Source organism: Podarcis vaucheri, assembly GCF_965113315.1.
Source record: "Podarcis vaucheri genome assembly, chromosome: 1".
NCBI lineage: Eukaryota > Metazoa > Chordata > Lepidosauria > Squamata > Lacertidae > Podarcis > Podarcis vaucheri.
Genome location: NC_138759.1, coordinates 96,325,655 through 96,349,563, shown reverse-complemented (window position 1 = coordinate 96,349,563; position 23,909 = coordinate 96,325,655). Strand labels below are relative to the sequence as shown.

The window sequence follows — 23,909 nt, the reverse complement described above, 5'->3', positions numbered from 1 at the left end:
TAAGGCAAGCCAAAATACTTACGGTGATGGAACAATCTCAGTGCTACAAGGAATTCCACCCTATTTCCAAAAAGAACAAACAAAATTCTCCATTTGCTGCCCACAAATCCACCAAGCATCACCCCTGTGCTTTATAAGAACGTATTTCACTTAGAATTCTAGCCATCCCTTAAAAAAAAACAAAAAAAAACATTTTTTTCTGCAAGGCTGAAGAAATGAATTTGAATATGGAACATGAAAGATTTGGCATGAGTTTGTGCTAATGGATCAGTCACACCTGTTCCTTTATTATTTTCCTCACAGAAAAGGATCTTTGAGAGTGAGCTCTGAGGGAGGAACTGGCTATGGTGTGACAAGATTTTGAACAGCAGCCATTCTGACAAAACCCCACAGGATTCCCAGCCTCAGCAGTAATGACTCACTTGCGATAAATAATCCTTTATTTCAAAAGTTTCCGAGTTTGTACACAACACTTTTTCAGATTTGTAGCAATAACATATAACCATTAAGCAGCAAGTACCCATTTACATTTTATCCAGAAGACACAGCAAGGATTTTTTTACAAAGGGAAAAGAAAGGAAAATTAGCTTACATATATATATTTGGGTTGTGTACAGAAAAAACCCACCTCATAGGCTTGGCTATGGCTTCGTAGCTCAGATTAGCATCATATTTTGCCTCAGATCCAAGGCAGAGGTCATCTTGCCATATTTCCCAAAGTCTGAGATGTCTTCCCCTTGAATAAAATAATTTAAAAAATATTTAAAAAATTGCCCAATATATTTCCTAAGTCTTGGAAGTCAGCCAGCTTCAGTTTGGACTCAAGCTGCCTTGGATTCTAAGGAGGTACAAGTACCTCCAAGGAAGAGATTTTTGCCTCTGACTTGCATCTCATCCAAGGCAAAGGCACAGCCCTAATAAAATACTGGTGTTAGTTAATTACATTTTACATCTTGTCCACAGTCAACATTTCACATTTTAAAAATGTAGGGTGGATTGGTATGTTCCCACTGTAAAACACTTCCCATACGATTTGTGAGTAGGGGCTTGTGTTTGAAAAGAACTGAAGATAGCAACTGTATGAAAAGCAGGCTTTGCTGTTCCTGCAAACAAAATTCATTATACTTATAACATACAGCTTTTTAAGGTTTAAGAATTTATAAAGCCTCACAAAACAAGCAGCGGGGGAATCTTCTCCCAAGTTGCAAAGTCTTCACCAGGTAGCGACGGGATTCGCTTTATATTTCCTGTAATCATCCATGCAGAAAAATGCGAGCTCCGTTTCATTTGCTGAAAGGAAAAATATTGAGCGTGTTTGGTGAAAACATTAATTTTCAAGCCACAGAACGTTAGATTAACATTAATTAGAATCACAGATGGTGCTGAATACTCTATGGTTCAAGGCTATTGCTAGTTATTCGCTTGTTTGTTTTTACATCGGATCCAAATAGCAAGAATGTGTTTAGTACACCCCACCCCCAAAAGCATACTACAGCCGGGGGCAAGAACAGCACCCTTGTTAAAAGGCACCATTTTAAAACAAGGGCTATGAAACCATTCACAGAGCATTCCATAAATAAATCCAGTGCTTCTCTTCAGAATACATGGGAAAATAACAAAGTTCCTCATTCTGTTCCACGGGAGGGGGGATATCCCCCTGAAATTAACCTGTAGCCATAATAATTTAATACTTAGAGGATCAGTAGAATATTTTACAGATCACTTTACATTCTCCCTCATGACCCATAAAAAAACGTGCGTCTGAGGGAGCTAATTTTTTTTGCCCTGCCGATGATTAATTCATGAGGCTTCAACAATATGCAAAGTGAAAGACACAAATTGGCTTCTCCAGCAATACCTTCAAATGCCTCTAATTATCCACAGGGGATATGGCAGAGCTGAAGGACCCGCAAAGGTTCAGAGCAGCCACAATTCTTCCCACCAGCGGGTCAAGGACTTCCTCTTCTAAAACAGTAAGTCAGCAACATTACTAATTCAGAGCGGGGGATGGAGCTGACGGAAAGCCATCACAATTAAGAGATGTCGGATTCTTTTGAAGTGGCGAGCCACGACTAAGTTCCACCGGTTTTATTTTTTTTAATAAACTAAACCAGAAGTTAATGAAGTCTGCCTGTGTAATGCAAAACAGGAGCGAGGGATGGCAACTCTGAATATTGGCTAGGGTGCCTGCGGAAACTGGGGGCAAGGGACAGTGAGAAAGATACAGCAGCAGTTCCCAAACTTTTTTGCCCTCCCCCCTGGACCTCTTAAAAATGGTTGAGGGTCTTGGTGGGTCACTTGATCATATTTTTTCTTCCTCTTTTTACAATTGTGATGTGCTGTGCTATGATTCTTAATTGTATTTCTATTGCTTCTTTTATTTCTTATATGGCGTTTTATTGAATGCCATAAAATTCTACAGCATTCAAATTCTAAATGTTCCTCACTGGCCCGCTGCAAATCACCTGAATGAAGCTCGTGGACCACAATTTGGGAACCTCTGTCATTCAATATACCAGGGGGCTGCAACCTTTAAGACAAAAAGAGCCACTTGGACCCGTTTCCAAAGGAAAAAAAACTGGGAGCCGCAAAACTCGTCATTTTAAAAATGACTTTTTTGTCACTTTTTTATTATTTCTTTGTTTGACCCCTCAGAATTACTCCTCCTCATAGAAATAAACGTTAAATTAACAAGTTACCTTTTTGTGTGTGTGTGTTCTTCACTCCCCTTCAAAACAGTGACCAGCGTACATGCCCCTTACAATGTAGCGAGCTGGCGGGTGGGTGGGAAGGTGACTAACGCACGCACCGCCCCCATGCGACGTCACAGCCAGTGCAGCGCCCGCCACAATGCGCCTCCACCCCTCGCTAGTATCTGCCCGCGGCAAAGGTGTAAAAGAGCCACATGCGGGTTGCCGACCCCTGCAATATACAGTGGTACCTCGGGTTAAGAATTTAATTTGTTCTGGAGGTCCGTTCTTAACCTGAAACTGTTCTTAACCTCAGATACTACTTTAGCTAATGGGGCCTCCCGCTGCCGCTGGATGATTTCTGTTTTCATCCTGAAGCAAAGTTCTTAACCCGAGGTACTATTTCTGGGTTAGCGGAGTCTGTAACCTGAAGCGTCTGTAACCTGAAGTGTCTGTAACCCAAGGTACCACTGTACTTGCAAAACAAAAGGGAGATTGTGGGATGCTGCCTTAAGTCAAGGCAGACCACTGGTCCATTTTGCTCAGTATTGTCAGTAGCAGCTCTCACAAGGTTTCTGGCTGAGCTTCTTCACATGCTGGGGATTGAATCTTCTGTGAGGATAGGGCAGAATATAAATTAAATAAATAAATAAGATAAATCTTCAGCCTTCTGCATGCAAAGCAGATGTTCTACTGAGTTCCAGCCCTTCCCCACGAGACAGTTAAACCTTATTTATCAGACAATTGTTGCCAATTTAAAAAAAAGTTTATTCTCCCAAGCACTTCCAGTTATAGGGCCTGTTTCTACAGGGTGAGTCCTTTAAAAGAGGCCCCATGGATACAGAGTACACTTGTTCAACAGGGCCTCTTTTAAAAGACTCAACCTGCATATAACATTTCACTCCTGGGTTTATAACCTGGGAGAAATAAGCAGCAAGCTTCAGGTTCACACACTGACCCCCACTGTCCACTCCCTCAGGAACCACATTTCTTTGAATTCAGGATCTTTCTGGTTTAGTTACTAGAGCCTCCTTGTGACAAGGAGATTGTCGTCTTCCAAAGCAACTACTCTACTCTGAACTTAAAAATGGTAAGCGCATTGCCGGTGGTGAACAAAAGAGGTTCAAAGACTCTCTCAAGGCAAATCTTAAAAAATGTAGTATAAACACCAAAAACTGGGAAACACTGGCATGCAAGCGCTCCAGTTGGGGAACAGCCTTTACCAAAGGTGTCATGGGTTTTGAAGATGCTCAAACTCAGAATGAAAGGGAGAAACGTGCTAAGAGGAAGGCACGCTTGGCAAACCCTTACCATGATCAACTCCCGCCCGGAAATCTATGTCCCTGCTGTGGAAGGACATGTGGATCCAGAACTGGCCTCCACAGTCACTTATGGACTCACTGTTAAAACTGTGTTTATGGAAGACAATCTTACTTGGCTACAAGTGATCGCCAAAGAAGCAGCAGCAGCAGCAGCACAGGTTGAGAAGTGGGTAACTTGTGGCACAGCCCTGGTTTCTGGCCAAGCATGTTGGGCTTTTAGGAGTTGGGAGTCCAACAGCAGCTGGAAGGCTGCAAGTTTCTGCACCCCTGCCATAAAGGAAGGATGCATTTCCCAACTTCAGAAAGTAGAGAACGCAAAGGTCCATATCCCCTCCTCTGTATCTTCTTGGGCTACATCACTAGCCAAACCAAAACAGTAAAAAGGGGCAGTGATGACAGCCCTCTGTATCTGACTCAATTCAATCATAGAGTCTTTTTAAAAGTGCCCAGGTCTCTTAGCTTTTCAATTTAATTGGTCAATTTGATTGTTCAATTCAAATTCAATTCATTAAGTGTTTCACCAGCTGAGAACCCCATTCTGGGGGAGGGTTGAACATAATTCTTCCACTTCATGAAGCAAAATTTCTATGGTCCAAATATTCAGGCAAAAGGTATACAGCTTCCTTTAATGCCTGCCTCCTACATCTCCACCATGAGAAGACTGGCCTAAGAAAGCCAATCTCACAAGACAGCAAAAAAGCATTTAGGTCAGGCAACCCCCAAACTCGGCCCTCCAGATGTTTGGGGACTACAACTCCCATCATCTCTGACCACTGATCCTGTTAGCTAGGGATGATGGGAGTTGTAGTCTCAAAACATCTGGAGGGCCGAGTTTGGGCATTTCTGATTTAGGTTCTTACAGGACTCATCTGTTCCAGGGCTTTCGTTGAGAGTATACCTACATAGCAGCTGCCCATGTTTCTGGTTCAGTGCAGATGATAAGAATTCTGGAGCTTTCCCCCCCACCCCATGCAAAGTTTTCCATTTCCATAAGTTCATTAGCAACAATTAATGGATGCCAATTGCAAATACGGGAACTGGCAGCTTCAAAGTGGTTGGATTTGCTTACAAAATCCAAGCAGCATCAGCATGCAAAGTCAGGTCACTCTCTAGGGCGCCATAACATTTTCCAATGATAATTACCCTTTACAAATTAGCCAAATATGCAAATTAGCCTAAATGAGCCAATTCAAACATTTCTGGAAAGCCCGCATCCCTATTACTCTGTTTATAACCATAGTCATTCCCTCCATTCCTGATGTTTACACTGTGAGTGCCATTGCTTATGTAGCTAAAAGGCTACTGTCAGAGGGCAAGAAAGGGGTGGGAGGAGGGGGACTGAAAAGTTTGAAGAGGTGCAAAAAGCTTTAGGAAGGGAGAGAGAAGCCCTAAGGGGGATAAGAGCCCAAAACAATCCAATGAGGGCTGCGTATGCTCAGAGACCATGGAATGCTGACTGTCGGAGAGAGGCAGGAAAAACTGGAGAGATGGGATGGAACAGCCACCTCCATGCTGTAACATTTTGCTGCAGATCCCACCGGTGTTCCACTAAACAGCTGCTTTAGAACACTTCCAAGAAGCAAAGGAAATTTTCCCTTACAGAAGCAAAAGCATATTTCTGCTTGGAGAAAGAGGCCAGCCGTGCAGGCTACAGCGTATCACTGTCTCGTAATCATAGAATCATAGAGTTGGAAGAGACCAGAAGGGCCATCGAGTCCAACCCCCTGCCAAGCAGGAAACACCATCAGAGCACTCCTGACATATGATTGTCAAGCCTCTGCTTAAAGACCTCCAAAGAAGGAGACTCCACCACACTCCTTGGCAGCAAATTCCACTGTCGAACAGCTCTTACTGTCAGGAAGGTCTTCCTAATGAAGCTCCCCTATAGGTGCAGAGCTTTTAACAACACTGCATCAGCTTTCCAGTCAGGTGCCCTCCTCGTGTTTTGCACTGCAACTCCCATGAGCCCCCACCAGCAAGAGCTAAGCATGATGGAGAGTTATAGTGCCAAACATCTGGAAATACCAGGTTTTCACCAAAATTAATTGAATGCAGAAATGCCCTGACACACCTTACTAATTTAATATTTAAAATCTCTTCATCAAGTAATACATTTGATTGCTGAATATATAAGCAAGTGTATAGAGACAAGGGATAAAACAAGCACCATTAGCTGTAATGTGGGATAAGTGTTTAATGGTTATTGTATTTGTACTTGTTTAAAAACCAGTAAAATTTTCTTTTAAAATACATATATTTAAAATCTCAGCAGTTAACTGGGAAGCTTGCTGGTCCAGTAAACAAAAGACCAGAACCTAGCTCTCCTCTTGTGCTAGCAGTAAGCCTGAGCAGTTTGACTACCTCACAGGCCAGCCAGAGTATCAACCCAAAAGCTTACTTTTCTTTTTCGTATAGCGTGAATCGAATGAGATGTGATCGCTACCTGCTCAACGAATGTTTCAGAAGTTCAGCTGGCTTATGTGGAGCAAAAGTTTACACCCACCCAGCGGACACCTGGTTTGCCACACAACACTGTTATCTTGCATTTATCACTGAGTGACATGGCCTATGTATGGCACTTCCCAATTGGGTAGCAAGCAAGTGTGTTCCAATATGCCCTTTTTATACTTGTATTCCCTCTCAAGTGATCTTGGTGACTCTCCAGAACTGCACATTATTGAACAGGCTCTCCTCATTACTCCTCACTAGTTACACTGCTTAAATTTCCAACTGAAGCATCAGTGTAAACGTCGCTGAAAAGATGAGGCAGGCACGGTACGAATAACCAAGCTGTCAGTCATTTAAAATTACCCTCAACAGAATTCCAAGCATAACCTTTTTATTTCGCGGTGGGGGCGGGACGACAGAGGGAATACCCCCATTAGCATTCTGAAGAGAGGTACATGGGGCGCTCAAACCCAATGATTTGAATGTACGTTAAGCACACATACACTGGTCCTCAATAATAGTCAGGTTGCGTACGGAACATCAGGTTTAGCATTTGCTTTTCAGCAGGCTATCCAAACATAATCAGCCAGGATAATGACAAGCACAACGAACGAAGGCCCCAGTCAATCCCAGCCCACTACCAACCTACGCCAGCGGCTTTCAGGGTGCTGTCCTCTGCCAAAATGAGTTTGTCATCATCTTCTAAACTCACGACGAGTTCATTGGTCTAGAAATAGAGGGGGAGGAGGGGATGAAAATAAATATGGAGTAGTCAAATAACATTATACCCTACTAGAAGGCAGGCACCTTCCAGCATGAACAAATTAAATTTAGAGAGATTTAGGAGGGGAGTGAGCAGTCATAAGATGTACCTTAGAGCCATGCGCCTGGTGAAGAATCTTCATTGTATCTGAAAGAGATTGCTTGCTCTGAGATAGGTTTTTTGTTTCTTCTACTGGCATTTAGCTATAATGCTCCATCTAAGGTCTTGTGCATCACACCATACATTCTTCCCGCACATTTGTTACCTTGCAATATTTTTCTTCTTATTTTGCTTCTCTCAACTAGAATTGGACAGGCAGTACAACATCATCACAATCCTAGAAAATCCCTCCGAATTCAACAGAGACTTGTTCTTTACAAGCTCAAAAATACTAACGGAATTAGCTGTAGAAGGTTTATATACTTAGAAACATGCAATCTAATCTCACATCCATTAAGCCCTGAACACAAAAGCCGAGCAGAATCCTTAAGACTACTCAAAAATACAAATAAATTAAAAACCCAGTTTTGACAGTATAGGCTGCAGAATTCAAGCCACAAAATGAATCTGAATTTCCAATCGCAGTTTTGATTAGTAGTTATATGTTTTAAAAGTAAAAACTCACGCACACACAGAAAGCAGGTCCTTTTTTAAACTGTTAATCAGAATTTCAGTAAAATAAAAAGTTGTGTGATACGAGATCGTCTTTCTTCCTGATATACAGTTTCCCAATCCAGATTGGAGGCAACCTCAGAATGCATCCCTACGTGATAAACCTCTACTTGCAACAAACATGCTGAATTGTGCATGAAATATAAAAGCTGGTGGTGTTGGCTAAGGACACTCACTGAGGACCATTTATACCAAGCACAGAGAGGCCACATTACAACTGACTTTTTCTTTACCTTTGCAAAGTAAGTGGCAATCACCTATTTAAAGTAATCTCAGTAAAAATATGAAACAACCACCATGTCTTGCAATTGCTATACTGTTGCTGAACGTCCAGCCCACCTATCGGTGTTTTCAGGAAAGTCATACCCTCAAGCTATGAGCAGCATTTTATTTTAAAGTAGGTGTGCTTCAAATGGCTGCTTTTTTCTGAGAATTGCACTCTGGTTTCTTATTCTCAATACCTGCTGCTTTTGTAACCATTATTATGTTATGCATTAACAAAGCAAGGCAAAAGGCAAATGTTCACAACCAAAAAACCACCCATCCATTAGCTAAACTGCTGTTTTCTTGCCGACAGTTAGTGAAGAACTATAATGGATTGGGTGGGAGAGGGCGAAACCTGTCAGTTTCGGTTCTCAGTTTCTTATTTTTTCAATCTTAAACTCAGTTCTCCAAGATGCTGCAGCAGTTTGCAATTTTTCCATATGATCATTAAAATTTAGTGCTATTGTTTCATTAAAATTTTAATGCTATTTTCACCTAATGTACACATTTTGCAAGGATTTTTTCCTAATATGGTACTGTATGTTTTGCATGCTGTTTTCACTAATATATTCATTTTTATACACATTTCCCCAGCTATGTGCATGTTTGTAAACACTGGTTAGAGAACTTTGTTTCAGAAAATGCAAATTTGATACATTCAGCATTAAAGGCAAACTGAATTCAGTTTCTCCCCCTATCCCAAGACAGGGCTGAACTGCAAAGCACTGCAACTAGTAACTGTTAGGGTATGAAACCTAAGACGCTGGCAAGTTAGCAATGTCATGTAACTTTAAGTAGTCAAGCTCGTTAAGTTGTTAAGTTGCTCAGTATATAAAGAGTGTTTGTTTTCTGTCTGTGGGGCGTGAAGCAAAAATGTCCGAAAGCTCCGGAGGTGTTTCTGTTATCTTTCTGCAATAAACCTGTCTTTGGAAAGACAGGCTTCCCTGTGTCGTTATTTCTTTGCTGCTGAGACTCTGAAGCTTGTACTGCAACAAGAATCTCTGCACTGGACTTAATTAATGCTCTGCAAAGAGAGCTGTTGCTGGTGGCGCAGCGGAAGCGTTTACTGGACCAGTACACAAACTCTCTTAGTAACCACTACAAATGTCCCCTGTAACTCCTGAGCCAAGCCTAGATCTTCTTGACAACAAGCAAGAGAAACCTGCTGTTTAATTGTTGCTCCCTGAAAGTTGAAAGTTTTCAAAATGTCAGATTCCGAGCTAGATATATTATATATACTATATTGCCAAATCAAATATATTTGATTTTGCAGCCCAAATCCTGTTTGTTTTCAATGATTAATAAAATACTTTGCTTTAATTTTATATCCGTTTCACAAATTCATACTTAAGCTCTTTCCTGTTTACCTCCAGCCTCATTCCCACTCTCTTCTTATTTACTATGTAAATTCTTTCCGTACGTAAGCCTCTCATTCCATGCTTCTTGCTCCTGCTTGGCTACCCCTTCTGACCTCACAATTAGTTGCTGGATATTGAAATGCAGAAGCACGGAGGAAACTGCAGTTTCAAAGGATTGTGGGTCATGAGCAGCACTTCAACATGTGAGGCGAGTTTAAAAGGCACTTAAGGAAGATGATAAAAAAATTAATACCCAAAAGACAATGCTGCCAATTAACACCAGCATGAATAATCTGCAGGCTAATACTGAAATGAATTCCAAGATGTACAACTGTTTAATTATTCCATGAGGTAAAGCTTAACCTGTCATGGAACCAAAACTCCCAATTATTTTCCAGCCCAACCTCTACATCCAGCTTCCCCTCACAAAAAACCACAATGGGTATCTAATTAGGTTCCCTCCAGATGTTGCTGAACTACATCTTCCATCATCCCTCACCAAGCTAGCTGAGGCTCATGGGAGTTGTAGTCCAACAACATCCAGAGGGCATCACAGGCTAACCCCGATGCAAATAAACCAATTTAATGGAAGTGCAAGGAAAGATACATACCATATCTATATTTTTTAAAAGGAGGTGGAAGCCCTGCCCTTAATACCACATCTAGGGGGAAAAATGTTGAAAAGGAACATTAACAATTTTCACTTGGATTTAACAAGATGCACACAATGAGTAAAATTCAACACTGCATTCTTCCAGTTGTTCCATCTGTATAAGCATTTCAGCTTTCCAGGTGGAGCAATCATCCCTACTTCCCCTGCACACTCTTTTGAGGGTTCTCCCAAGCCCCCCAGAGCCAGTTTGGGGGGGGGGGCATGGGGAGAAGATGGGGGAAGCCCCATTTCACAAGCAGAAGTTCTTGCCCTGGGCTCCTGCTTTAAGTGAATCCTGCCCACAGTTATTATCTGTTCTTAGAACCAGCAGCACAATCCTATGCATGTCTACTCAAAAATATGTTCATCTGTGTCCAATGGAGCTTACTCCCAAGTAAGTGCTCCTGCAGTCCAAGTCATACAAATCAATGGAATCCAAGTTCAAAAAAAACCATGGAAAAGGCTTATAGTGGCACATTAAGTGTACCAAAGGATGTTTGAAATTACAGGTTAAAATCATGTACAATACATCCCAGTATCTGTGAACAGTCATCATAATCCCATGAATTCCATCCACACTATTACAGTGGTACCTCGGGTTAAGTACTTAATTTGTTCCGGAGGTCCGTTCTTAACCTGAAACTGTTCTTAACCTGAAGCACCACTTTAGCTAATGGGGCCTCCTGCTGCCGCTGCACCACCGGAGCACAATTTCTGTTCTCATCCTGAAGCAAAGTTCTTAACCCAAGGTACTATTTCTGGGTTAGTGGAGTCTGTAACCTGAAGCGTATGTAACCTGAAGAATATGTAACCCGAGGTACCACTGTAGATCCATAACTGCAGGAAGCCTTATGTGTGACATGTCTCTGAGATGCTGAGGGTCCTCTGAAGAATGAGCAACAAAATGGAACCTACGGATGCCTAGAGCGTTGTTCATCCAGGCGATGACATAGTAAAAACATAGGAAGTTGCCTTATACCAAATCAGACCATTGGGTTCATCTATCCTAGTATCATGAACACTGACTGGCTTCCCAGGGGTTCAGGAAGGAGCTTTTCCCAGCACTACCTAGAGATGCCAGGGATTGAACTTGGTACCTTTTGCATGCAAAGCACTAGGCTACAGCTTTTCCCTGGGGCCTATCAGCATGGGGCAGTGTTCCCCCACTTCCCCCCCCCGCCACATGTTCCTTGGCACACCAAGAAGCACTAGCCAGCCGTAACAGTTTCTTACCATTCTTCACAAATTCAATAAACTCTCCGACAGTCTGATCCAGAGTAACATCATGGTACACAACAGGTTTAAAATTACGGTGCTCAAAGGAGCGAACTAGACGAACAGTGACAGTAATGTCTTCCGATGACATGTGAGTTATCCAACAAATACCTGGAAGGCAAAAATGTAAAGCAACATAATGAAGGAGCTTGCTTTTGGAAAAAACAAGAGCATAAGGTCCTAGCATTGGGTACAATCAATGTTTCAGTAGCAAAAAACTTCAAGTTCTTTTGTTTATTTGTTTAAGATGTATTCCAGCGTTGTACATAAAAGAATTGTACCCAAAATGCATATTGATATCTAACCAGAACTTTATATATATATACACACACACACAAAGAGCAGCCCCTAGGGGCTAACAATTGGCAGGGTTGTAGTAGACAGCAAAGGGGAATTTAACCTATCCCTGCCCTGTGGAATACTGTATCATTCTTTTGAATCTAGCATTTGCACTGGAAGGATTCCCCTCCGGCACCAATTGAGGATTCTACTCACTTTCAAGTGAACAAAATTTATATACCGCTTGACTGCAATAAAACCTCTAAGCAGTTGACAATATGTAACCTATTGAAACAAATCTAAAATGGTGACTTGCAGGTACTATTGTGTGAGTAATATTTATTAAATTTCTATACTGCCCTCCATCCTGAGATCACAGGGAGGTTTACAATATAAAACACAAAAATACATAGCATAATAACAAACAAACAAAAAAATACCCCTGCTGTTCAAAAGGCCAGATTGTTTAATCGGTGATTTAGCAAAGTTTTTACAATGTTCATTCTTGTGCCACTTCCAGTTTGTTGTAATACGGTTTGTATTGTAAACAGATGTTTCATTTACTTGCTGTACCTTATTTGCTAGAATATACTATTTTGTCGTTTTAACCATTTAAGTAAAAGGGTGTTTGTTTAAGAATCACATCGGTTGCCCCACCCACTTTTGGTCTGGCACGTTCAGAGCCATGCAAGCTACACCAATACCACACGGTGGCATAATGTAAAAGTCAAGCAGCGCTGTGTCTAACTAAGACACTTAGTTTTTAGCACCATGAACTGTACATTTGCTCATAATGCACAAATACAAACGTTGTACTCTCCCAGATACTATTTTTCGCTACACACAATGTACCAGGGCACTGGGGTCGGAGCCACCCAACCCAAATCTCCCTGAGTATCACTCCAAACTCTTTTTTTTTTTAATTGGTCTCTTGCTCAATGGTGTAGCGGTGCAGGGACGAAGCACCACCACTTAGCTCAGAGTGGTGAAATCACCTTATGGCGGGCGCCAATATATAAATAATTGCGTCAATCCTCTGCAAAACCACTATAGCGACCAACCAAAGTGTCAAACAGAACGTGGAGCAATTCTGCGCTTGACACCATTCTCATGCCTAGGAAATGTCATTCTTGCTGCTACTGGGAATCCCCGACCAACTCGCACGACGAATCCCGCTCTCCTCATGCTCCCCGCACTTTGCCTCACCGGCGCTCCAGGCAAACGCCTTCCCTCCAAATACGTGGCCCAATCTCAGGCAGAGGTCTTCCACGTCCTGGTACTGTACTTAGACGCCGCGTTTCCCCGGCTGCCTCCAGACACAGCCTCGCCTCCTCTGCAAACGCCTTCCACGAACTCGCCAACGATTGGCTGTCGCGAGCACATTTCTCCCGCCCTACTGGCGGAGTTGCGTCGCCCACTGGTCCCTTTATAATTGACGGCAACTTTGTCCATAGAGAGAGCAAAACCCATGGCCGGTTAACACTATATGGGAAATATAGAGATATGGAACTTGTAGAAAGCTTAACCTGCAATCTTATATACATACACGTTCTTGAAACTCAGAGAGGTTTACATACGTGTTTCATGTTCTCTGCTTTATTTGGGATTTGCACTGTACAGCGGAATCTGTTGGGAGCTGCCCGGAGTTGCTAGGGAAACCCAGCCAGATGAGCGGGGTATAATTTATTTTTATTATTATTATTATTCACGTTTACATTCGCGTGAAAAGTGTAATCAGAATTTTAAAATGTATTGAAATTGCTTTGCGGTACAGTCCATTCTCCCCATTGTTGCAGGCTGGGGAGAAGGCTGTGGCCAATAGTGGCTTATGACAACCCTGCAGTGTAGCCCACTGTTAATACTGCAAAACGCTCCTTTCGTCGCAGCAAATATTTAATGCGCTGAAGTTGCCTTGAGACACAAATCAACCGCTCAGTTTCATATTAAAATAGCATGATTTACGGTCTACGGAGACGGGAACAATCTTCTCCTTTGGCGAGGTGGGGTCTAGGGCTTGAAGCTGCGCGTTCGGCATTCCCTTTCGACTGCAGGCGCTTCTCTTTTCGGGCGGGCGCCCCCTCGCCTAATTACGCTTATTATCCAGAGGCCGCCGTCATTAACGTTGATATACTTCCGGCTGTCGACTAGTCTGTTCGAATACTCCATGTGCGGGTCAAGAATGGGGGAAAGCCGCGCATTGATAGAAATCATGACATTTTCTCAGCATAGTCTGCATCTATCAATTAAGGGAATTTCCATGATTTGAAATTGCTAATCAAGAGTTCTTACCCCAGATAAGAACCGTAGCTATTCTGAGCATGCAGTTTTGCTTCAGAACATAAAAAAAGAAACCCCGGCTTGCAAAGTCCACCTATCGTAGCATTACCTCTGCAAACGAAAAAACAAGCCCGCAGGCGCTGGACGGTCCATTAATAATCGCGGCTGCCTGCTTTTTAAAGTTCGAATTAAGCTCAGGATGCATGCACGCGCACGACTTCCGAAAGTCCTTATGTGCAGCCCGCAGCTTCCTCGATAGACGTCATCGTTGTTGTTGCTTTTCCCCCATCCCCCCAAAATACTTGCTTACTTTAACCTTAATATGAATCCTTAATATGAATTTTTATCAGCTTTTGTCATGGGCGTAGCCAAAGGAGGGGCAGCTGCCCCCTGCCCAGATCAAGTAAAACAATAGGAATGCCTGCTTAATTGGCCAATCACGTCGGTTCTTTCGCCCTTAACAAAAGTCCTGCCCTTCCCTAACAAAAATACAGTATTGGCTACGCCCATGGGCCTTTGCCTCACTCGCGAAGAGGGTCTTCAAACAACATAAGGAACCAGGGAAGTGGGCTAGTCTTGCATTTTGGTTATGCGTACATCTGTGGCCACCATTGGAATCAGGCGTTGCCTTTCACCCGTCAGTCCCACCCGCTTGCCGAATCGCAGTGGGAACAAAGGCCGGCGAGCGCCTGCCCCCTCTCTTCTGATTGGCCGCGTGAGCTGGGCTGATTCGTGAAATAGAGACTCTGGAGCAAGAAGCTGCAACGGGCGCAGTTCAGCCTTTTGTTGCATCGGGAGGAGGTCGCTGCGCGCTTCTGCAACCATGGCACAGGTAAGCCCCCTCCCCTAACGAAAGGGCGCTCTTCCAATACATCCCCCCCTTTGCAGGCGCGGCAAGTCTGCTTCTCTTTCGCTAGGCTTTTCTCAGTGTCGGTTTCGCTTCTCTTTGCAGCAGTCGGTGGAAGGGTGTACGCACCTCTATTGAGGTCTTGTTCCTGCTTTCTTTCTAGTTGGAAGTGTGTCTTCCGCACTTCTCCCTCTGGCCGCTGCCTAATAAGTTTCTATTTTATCTTGCTCCTGCAAGCACCCACACAAAGCCCACCCCGCAATATAGGCGGCCCGGAATGAGGGGGGGTCTCTTTCTTTCCTCGTCCGGGAGGAGGAGGAGAAATGAAGCGCCCTTGTTCTCCCATTGCAGAGCACGCGCTTGTGCCTTGGTAGGCAGTGCGAAGTTCTCCAGGGGCTTATTCCTCTGCAAAGTTGCGGCCAACTCTTAAAAGTAGGTCGCTACTTCTGAAACAATAGCCAGTGATCATTATAAAACCACAAATGTGAAGCGTGTACTAGCCAAGTAAATTCTTAAAAATTCTTCCAAAGCTGTTACTTTGTATCTTCAGTCATGGTGGTTGAAACTTTTCAGAAGCTAGACTTTCAAGATTTTGCACAGTGGGTCTGCAGTCCTTATGCATAATAGCTTGAAGCTGAGTTCTTGTTGTTTAGAATTGCTAATACAGTGGTGCCCCACAAGACGAATGCCTTGCAAGGCGAAAAACTCGCTAGACGAAAGGGTTTTTCGGTTTTTGCGTTGCTTCGCTAGACGAATTTCCCTATGGGAAATGTCTTGCGAGTTTGTTCGCGTTTTTCTTAAAGCCGCTTGAAGAGGCGCAGTTGCGATGGACCATGCTTCGCAAGACGAAAAGACTCGCGGAACGAATTAATTTTGTCTTGCGAGGCACCACTGTACTGTACAGGCAGCCTTTTCTTCTCTTTCTCTCTCTCCCACCCCCGCCCCCAATCTGGAACAGGCACTTTTGCCTAACTGATCTAGTGGTTGAAGGATAGGTGATAAAACCTCAGTTTTTATGGTATGTGAGGCTCTTGTGTGAAAGGATTCCTTAGCATGCTGACTGGATGCAACAAGAGAATTTACAAAGTTGGGCCTGGGAAAAAGCATGCAAATGCAGCTGGAGATAATGGCCCCTTGTGGCTTCCGCTGCCAAGTGCATGAGCAGCTTGCTCAAGGTATCCGGCAGCATTTGGTGACGTGTGCAGTGTCTGGGTGAAAGTGGCTTGCAGGAACTTGAAAAGAAATTGGGCAACATTGGAGGCAGCCCCCGTAAGTCGTGCTGGGACAGCTTTTCTGCCAAGTGTTAGTAAAGCAACTCATTTTGCAACCTTCCACCCTCAGGATAATTATCAAGCTTCAAATCTCCACACTGTTTGCCCAGCTAAATTCTCACACCTTGAATCTTATGCATGCTTGTCTGGGAGTAAGTCCAACTAACCTGGTGGGACTTATTTCAAAGTAAACATGTAAAGGACTGTACCACAGTTCATGAAGCTCTAAAAAGTTTGGTGCTAAAATTTATTATGATTTAGATAAATTATGTTTGCCTACATTAAGTGCTGTGCTGCGCTGGCTCGCCAGATGCAGCTTTGTCACGCTGGCCACGTGACCCGGAAGTGTCTCCGGACAGCGCTGGCCCCCGGCCTCTTGAGTGAGATGGGCACACAAACCCCAGAGTCTGTCAAGACTGGCCCGTTCGGGCAGGGGTGCCTTTACCTTTACATTAAGTGTACTGAACAGCAGTAAATCCCTTAATTTGAATCCTTATTTGAAATAGGCAGAGTTTGAAAAAGCTGCAGAAGAAGTCAAGAAGCTGAAGACCCAACCAACAGATCAAGAAATGCTGGATATCTATAGCCATTACAAGCAGGCCACAGTTGGAGATGTAAATACAGGTATGAGTTAACTTCACACCACATTCAAATCCATGCTTAGGGATTGCTCCTTGAGCAATTCTTTCATCCTAATCTGTTGAGTTATTTCATTGAGAATTATAAACTACTATATACTGAAATGTAACGTATCTCACACCAGATAGGTAAAGATCCTATATGCTGTGAGTCCAAATGAGCACCGTAAGTTAAATCTGGGTATATTAACTGCATGTAACACTTGATAGTAAATGTGCTCCCTCAGTACAGAGTAAATGCCCAGGGCAGCCTTTCAATGAGATCAACTTGCCTTTCATTTCAGACTTGCTCGTTTGCTTGAAAGCAACTTGCAATAGCAAGCAATTTACTTAGCTGCTTATAACCTCTTTCAAAATCTGCTTCATACCATAAATAGTTAAAAGCATCAGTTGCTACTGCTTGCATACAGTGGTGCCCCGCAAGACAGAAAACTCGCTAGACGAAAGAGTTTTCCGTTTTAGAGGTGCTTCGCAAAACGAATTTCCTATGGGCTTGCTTCGCAAGACGACAATGTCTTGTGAGTTCCTGCTGGTTTTTTTTCCTCCCCCCCCCTTTTTCTAAGCCGCTTATCAGCTGATCCGATCAGCAGATAAGCTGCTAATAGCGCTAATCCGCTAATCCGTCAATGGGCTTGCTTCGCAAGACGAAAAAACCGCTAGACGAAGAGAATCACAGAACGGATTCTTTTCGTCTTGCGAGGCACCACTGTACATAGCATGGAGCTACAGCAAGTCCTGCGATGTGCATAGATTTCATACAACAGCACATAAATAAGTGGATTAAAAAGTAATATTGCAGCAATCTATAGTTTCAGGTACATCATTTCACATCAAGTCTCCCTATTGAAGTGACCATAACTGGTAACTTCTGCTACAGCAGCTCTTTTAAAATATGTAATAGCTCGTGTACTTCAAGGAGTGTAGCCAGATTTAGCTGGTTATTATGAAAAAGTAGAAACTTCAAGTGGGATGTAACTTGCAGTAGTGCCTGCAGAAATGTTCTACATTTCAAAGGCCTAGTCAGGACGAGTTGTCCGATCCTTGCAGAGATTCCATGTTCTAAGTGAAGCAATTTACCCAATCCAGTAGTTCAGGGCATTGCTTAACTTATTGGTGTCCTAGTCTAACTGACTCTCAAGAGCTTTGGGCTAGGAGCACTTGCAGCTCTGAAAGATACTTGCGACAAAGCTTGCTCTGATTTGCACACAACTCAAAACAAAATGCCTTTTCTGTGAGGGTCCTTGGCATAGAACTTGTGAAACTGCTGCGTGTGAGAATCACAACTGTAAACTCTGTTCCAGTGGAACTTGCTATGAGTTGGAGCGACTGCCTTTAGAAGCTACAACCAGATCCTCTTTACCCCTCTCCACAACCCTTGCCCAGTATTGCAGTACAACAGTTAAGCAGGATATGAATGGGTCTGCTGCTTTGGATGTCTTGCCATGTTGGCACTCCAAGTATCCTATTGGACGAGTGTTCAGAAAGTGAGTTCCAAAAGGATAGGTTGGGCCACTTTTAGTTGGCTGGAGCTGAGATAGCAGACTATTGCACAGCTAGACTAGGGTTCGCATAACAGCCTAGTATTACACTTGGGTTTCATCTTTCAAGAGGAGGGTGAAACTATCAGATTCGCTAGTCGAGGACAGAAGCACCCATTTGGTATCTTACAACTAAAAGCACACCTATAGAGTCTTCATGTTGCACTGGATAGCACTGTTTGGGGCAGGGGGAGGTTTAATATTTAGATATCCTTTGCAGGAGTATCAATAAGTAGCTGAAGTCAGGTTGGGGTGTCCTACAAGCAACTATTCTGAAGAGCCCTAAAGATACTTGGGAAGTTAAAGCCCTTGTATGTCTGCTTCCTTTAACTTTGGTTTTGTTTAAACCTTGGTGCGAGAGCGTCATGCAAACACAACTTTTGTACTGATCACGAGAATGACTAGTTGCTCTTAGAGGCCATTCTTGTTGCCACAGTTGGTACCCTGATCTACCAACCTACTTGGTGGTTCAGCCTACAGTGGTGCCTCTGCTTAAGAACTGAATTCATTCTGGAGATCCGTTCTTAACCTGAAACTGTTCTTAACCTGAAGCACCACTTTAGCTAATGGGGCCTCCCGCTGCCGCTGCGTGATTTGTGTTCTCATCCTGAAGCAAAGTTCTTAGCCCGAGGTACTATTTCTGGGTTAGCAGAGTCTGTAACCTGAAGCATCTGTAACCCGAGGTACCACTGTATTGGGTAACTCCAAACGCAGGGAAGTTAGCTGAAAAGGGAGTCCAGTTTCTGTACGTAAAACTGGATGGAAAGTCTAGGCATTATTCTGCTGTTTCTGTAGCTTGTGTGTGTTTTGGAGGATGGGGAGGGGAGAAAGGCTTGGTAGATGAATAAAGGATAGCATACTGGTTCTTGATAACGGGACCAGCCAGAAGACTGACATGAGTGCCCCTGTTTTATTTTGCAACAATGTGGTTACTGATGGACATGCTGCAGGAGGGGGACCTGAAACTCTTGGCTAATTGCCCCCGCTTCCAGTGCCAGCAGTGCAAGGGTCAGGCAGTAGCTTAGCTTCCCTCTGGGATGACAGTGCCAACTAGAGCTAAAGGTCACCCAGGACCTTGCAAGCAGCTGGTTTTCATGAATAGCCCCATTGCCAATCCTGGGGTAAAAATGACAGTGCTGTGTTTGCGTGCAATTCATTCTGAAATGCTAATCGTAGAACCTGAGCACAATACATTCATTTATGTACGCCCCACCCCTCTCCAGCCACTCCTAAGCACAGGCACGGAAAGTAGGTCAAAGGGCAATATTTGACCATCCTGAGCTTTCAGGCAAGTCCTTCTGAAAGAGCAGTCAAATACGGACAAACCTACTAGACCAAATGCTGGTGTTCAGTAGATTGCCAAGGAAACAAAGGCTGCTCTGGTATGGTAGCCACTACAGTAGGCCAAGGCACAAATGGTTAACTGGAAGCCAGATGAGAAGTTGCTGGCTCAGAGTTCATTTGATCCTTTGGAGGATGCTGTAATGCAAAATAACATGGTAGGATGGAGATTGTGATCCGTTACCAAAAAACCAGAATTGCTTGGAACCAAAAGGAAGAGGCCGTCTGTTCCAGGTGAACATTTCCACAATGGAATCTGCCCCTGTATCTCTGTGTACTATAGAATGGCTAGTTGGGTAGATCAGAGGAGAAGAGAGTGCAATAATATGGTCTTCCTTATTGCTGAAAAGGATCCTCCTTGTAGATGGAAGTGCAACAACCAATATGGCAGCAGTGGTTCCAAAGTGAGCACCAAGTAACTACCAGAGCTTGCTCCTGAGATGTTCTGTGCATTTTCTGTCCCAGTGAATGGTTGTCTTAAGTGTCCTTGGATATAAGTATATATAGAGAGAGAAATCTATCTTTTCGTATCCTCTTTTTCATTTCCAAATGGAATATTGCAACACATATGGCATGCAGTTTGCATGAAAATGTAGGGTGATTCCCTAATGTCAAACTACAAGGCATTGCACCCTGCATGAGATTGAGCAAGTTGCCTACCATTAAAATTAGTTGTGAATTGATGAGTCAGTTTCTGATAGGTGTAGCCAGTATGGGCATATTTGTCTTAAAATCTAGGCTGCCTAACTTGGCAACACAGGCTTCCTACCTTATGGAAGAACAAATATGCATGCACTTCTGTTGATGTGTTAGTGAGTTGAGTTAGATGATCCAAAGGAAACTTGTTCATCTTGGTTCAGGGGGCTCCATTGTAGGCAATACGGTGCTTATTTTGCCGTCTCTCCAGCACTTGGTTATCCTGGTTCCGAGAATACGGGTTGGCTTTTAGGTTGCACATTAAACCATGTATGTGAAATCATTTTGAACAATGATTAGTAAATACCCTTCATCCAGGAACAAACATGCCATGTTGACTGAACAATCCTTGGATTAAAGCCGTCCTTCAAAAGTTGAGAGGGAGCAACTTTGCTATCGTTAGCAACTCTTCAAGGAAGTACCTCCAGATTGGATATCAACTTTAGAAAAACAGCTAGAATCAGCACACAGATAAATGTGATCTATCCTAATGAGAACTCAGAGTTAACAAACAACTTACTATACAATGAACAAAAAACGTGCAGGAAGTAAATATTCGGCAGACTTAAAGCTCTTTAACAAGCAGGACTAAACTTCTGTTTCTAGGCTGCAAAAAACAAACAATAAGTAACAAAAGGATGCCAAAATCTATACCCCAACCATGCTGTTGCCTCTTAAATTTAAATGGGAAACTTAAATAAGACTCTGACTGGTCAGGATCATGATCATCTTTATTTTTAAGAAGTTGCACCTGCAAGTTCATGCAGTTTGCCTTTGTTTGTATACCCAAAGCGATCTCTTGTACTGTAGGGGGAAAGCAAGGCTGTTTCATTACTATGTTAAAATCTCACTGTTTCAGACCGTCCTGGGATGCTTGATTTCAAAGGGAAGGCCAAGTGGGACGCCTGGAATTCCTTGAAAGGTAAGCCTTAAGTGTAACAGCAAATACAACTCAATTGCTATCAAATCACCGGGATGGCTGACTCCACTTAATCTCACCCATAGATCAACATTACTTGCCTTAACTCTAGCAGTTCATTCCTTCAGCTTTATGGCCTTCCTTTAAGCCCTTAGTTTCAGTGTCACAAAAGCTGGCTATACTGCAGCCATTTCATGTTTCCACATGTGCACAGATGTGCTGGAGTCAATGGATGCAGTGAGGGAGGTGGGGGGTGAATCTGTGTTGAAACTCCTCCTAGCAGGCTGTTTCATCACCTTTAGAATTGCCAAGAGTCTTCTTTCATAGATTCGCAGCTCTGTACCCATGAAGCTAGGAGATTCCTTCAGCCAAAACACATAACTTGTAAGATGTACATGGGAGTCAAGGTTGTTTGTTGCTTTCCTTTCCCCACCTTGTCCATTTTAAGGGATCATGATCTCCACCAGTTTCGACATACAGCTGAGCCATCTTTTAGACTGAATTGAGTATTCGTGTTCACAGGCCACTGAAGTAAAGGTTAACCTACCTAGTCCTTGCTTAGGTGACTAGGGTGAGGGAAGGAGGCTGATACCATAGATCTAGCATGGATTGAACACTACTTCATGTTTTATCTCTGCTCACATGCATAATCCTTTTTCTCTTTCAGGAATGTCCAAAGAAGATGCAATGAAAGCATATATTAAAAAAGTGGAAGAGCTGAAGGAAAAATATGGAATGCAATAAACCCCTTTCCTGCATGCCTTAAAATGGAATCATGCCTTACTCTACTAACTTAAACTGTGTTACACAGTATGGCAGTGCCAAGACTTGATGCCACTTTCTATAATTAATAGCTGTGTAAATTTACTTCTAATGGTTTGTATAATAAACACTATCAAATTCACTTGTTGGTAGTCTTGTGGATCTCATATCAGGAGGAGTCTATTACTGTGCATGGTGCCTGCTCAAGTTGTATAGAGGACCACTAGTATAGAGGCTAGCCTCTGTCTGGCTCTCCAGGATGGATGGCAGGATACTGTTGAAATATCTGAAGCCAGCCACAGACTGCTTTTAGCTGGAGTCCCATGGCACTTCCTCTCTTTGTCCCTTGGCCAGTCATTAAGAGCTGCTTCCAGTGCTGGAGCAGACATTACTTCACAATTCCAAGTCTCTTGCCCATCTCATGCGTGAACAAACACTGTGACACATCACTGGTCAGAAAAGTGGTGAGTTCAATCCACGAAGGCTAAGGAGCCTTGTTCTTGATGTAAGATTGGAAGTGCATTACAAATATTATTGTAAAACTTGTAGGTGCCAAGCAGAATGATGCCACACTTACTGTAATTGAACAATGCAGCCAGTGTGGGGCACACCTTCAATAAAAAGGATCCCTGACAGTTAAGTCCAGTTGCAGATGACTCTGGGGTTGCAGCTCTCATCTCGCTTTACAGGCTGAGGGAGCAGGTGTTTGTCAGCAGACAGTTTTTCCCTGTCATGTGGCTAGCATGACTAAGCCGCTTCTGGTGCAATGGAACACTGAAACCAGAGCAGTGCATGGAAATGCTGTTTACCTTCCCGTCAGAGTAGTACCTATTTATCTACTTGCACTTTTTGGCGTGCTTTCGAACTTCTAGGTTGACAGGAGCTGGGACCGAGCAACGGGAGCTCACCCCATCGCGGGGATTCGAACCGCCACCCTTCTGATCGGCAGCCCCAAGAGGCTCAGTGGTTTAGACCACAGCGCCACATGCATCCCTACACCTTCAATAGCAGCTGTACAAATAATGTAGTGTAAAGCACTGGAGGGGAATTCAACAACACATGATTTGAAACGTGTCACCTGCACGAGCATTTCAGTTTTGTAGAATCATGGAATTGTAAGGGATGCTGATGACCATGTAGTCCAATTCCCTGCAATGCAGAAATGTGAAGCTGTCGAATCTGCAACCATGGTATTATTAGCACCACTCTCTAACTAGCTGGGCTATACCTATGCGCTCTCCACGCCCCTCAGAGCTGGTTTCAAGAGGAGCAGCAGGAAAACCCATCTTGGGAGAGCCCTTGTGCAGTGCTTCTGCTTATGAGATGCATTAGGCATATTCCCCTCAAGTTGTTTGGAAAATGCTAGGAGTGAAAATACTAGGAGCTGCTTCATACCTGGAGTTAGACCCACTGAAATAAATGGGCAGATGTTGTTAGATTGCACTGGCTTCAGGGAGTCTGCTCTGAGCATGACTTGACACTGGATGTCGCCCTGTGATCTAGCTTCAAATAGCAAAGATGACCCTTCAGTACAGGGTGGGGGAAGCCAGCTTAATCCCTTGGATGCAGGCATAGCCTTAGAAAACTGCCTATTCACAGGCGGCCTTAGACTGTGTGTCACCTTAAAGGCTTAGTATCTTCCGCAGGTTTCATTCAAACTACAAGTACCAGCACAAGGGACCCCAGGACAAGCAGTGAAATGGTGTGAAGGTGGTTTTTGGCAGAGCCATGGCAGCCTGTATTGTATTGGGACAGGGCTGGATTTGGGCTGCATCAATAGGAGTATAGCATCTAGATCAAGGGAAGTAATAGTGCCACTGTATTCTGCTCTGGTCAGACCTCACCTGGAGTACTGCGTCCAGTTCTGGGCACCACAGTTCAAGGACACTGACAAACT

The 23,909-nt window shown here is 43.5% G+C and overlaps 2 protein-coding genes and 2 long non-coding RNA genes across 10 annotated transcripts in view; 2 read left to right on the top strand and 2 right to left on the bottom strand.

Annotated features, from left to right (window-relative positions):
- LOC309518945 (UPF0538 protein C2orf76 homolog) overlaps positions 1 to 14,569 on the bottom strand; it is a 33,786-nt gene extending 19,217 nt beyond the window's left edge. Inside the window, exons 1-8 of one of the 7 annotated variants that reach the window (XM_082199549.1) lie at positions 13,686 to 14,566; positions 12,930 to 13,205; positions 11,403 to 11,555; positions 10,129 to 10,179; positions 7,333 to 7,370; positions 7,110 to 7,187; positions 1,172 to 1,290; positions 423 to 736 (exon numbers count right to left, since the gene is read on the bottom strand). In XM_082199549.1, coding sequence (XP_082055675.1) covers positions 589 to 736; positions 1,172 to 1,290; positions 7,110 to 7,187; positions 7,333 to 7,370; positions 10,129 to 10,179; positions 11,403 to 11,535 — 567 coding nt within the window. In that variant the 5' untranslated portion in view covers positions 11,536 to 11,555; positions 12,930 to 13,205; positions 13,686 to 14,566 and the 3' untranslated portion in view covers positions 423 to 588. The other 6 variants (XM_082199548.1, XM_082199550.1, XM_082199551.1 and 3 more) reach the window with 6 other exon arrangements.
- Positions 14,570 to 14,691: 122 nt separating this feature from the next.
- Positions 14,692 to 22,154, top strand: DBI (diazepam binding inhibitor, acyl-CoA binding protein). The gene is made up of 4 exons (XM_082199891.1): positions 14,692 to 14,832; positions 16,625 to 16,742; positions 21,191 to 21,253; positions 21,918 to 22,154. Exons 1-4 carry the CDS (start codon positions 14,824 to 14,826, stop codon positions 21,992 to 21,994), a joined length of 267 nt encoding a protein of 88 aa, XP_082056017.1. The 5' UTR covers positions 14,692 to 14,823; the 3' UTR covers positions 21,995 to 22,154.
- LOC309519217 lies at positions 16,750 to 17,821 on the top strand. Its single transcript, XR_014213756.1, has 2 exons — positions 16,750 to 17,168; positions 17,473 to 17,821. It is a non-coding gene; the product is annotated as an uncharacterized lncRNA (long non-coding RNA).
- LOC309519113 lies at positions 17,484 to 21,175 on the bottom strand. Its single transcript, XR_014213682.1, has 3 exons — positions 20,532 to 21,175; positions 18,998 to 20,291; positions 17,484 to 18,780 (listed from the first exon to the last, which is right to left on the bottom strand). It is a non-coding gene; the product is annotated as an uncharacterized lncRNA (long non-coding RNA).
- Positions 22,155 to 23,909: the final 1,755 nt, after the last annotated feature.

Excerpts from the sequence above, each read along its gene's own strand:
- DBI (XM_082199891.1), top strand. Across the intron at positions 16,743-21,190 it reads AGTTGGAGATGTAAATACAG|ACCGTCCTGGGATGCTTGAT; the intron begins GTATGAGTTAAC and ends TCACTGTTTCAG. Across the intron at positions 21,254-21,917 it reads CGCCTGGAATTCCTTGAAAG|GAATGTCCAAAGAAGATGCA; the intron begins GTAAGCCTTAAG and ends TTTCTCTTTCAG.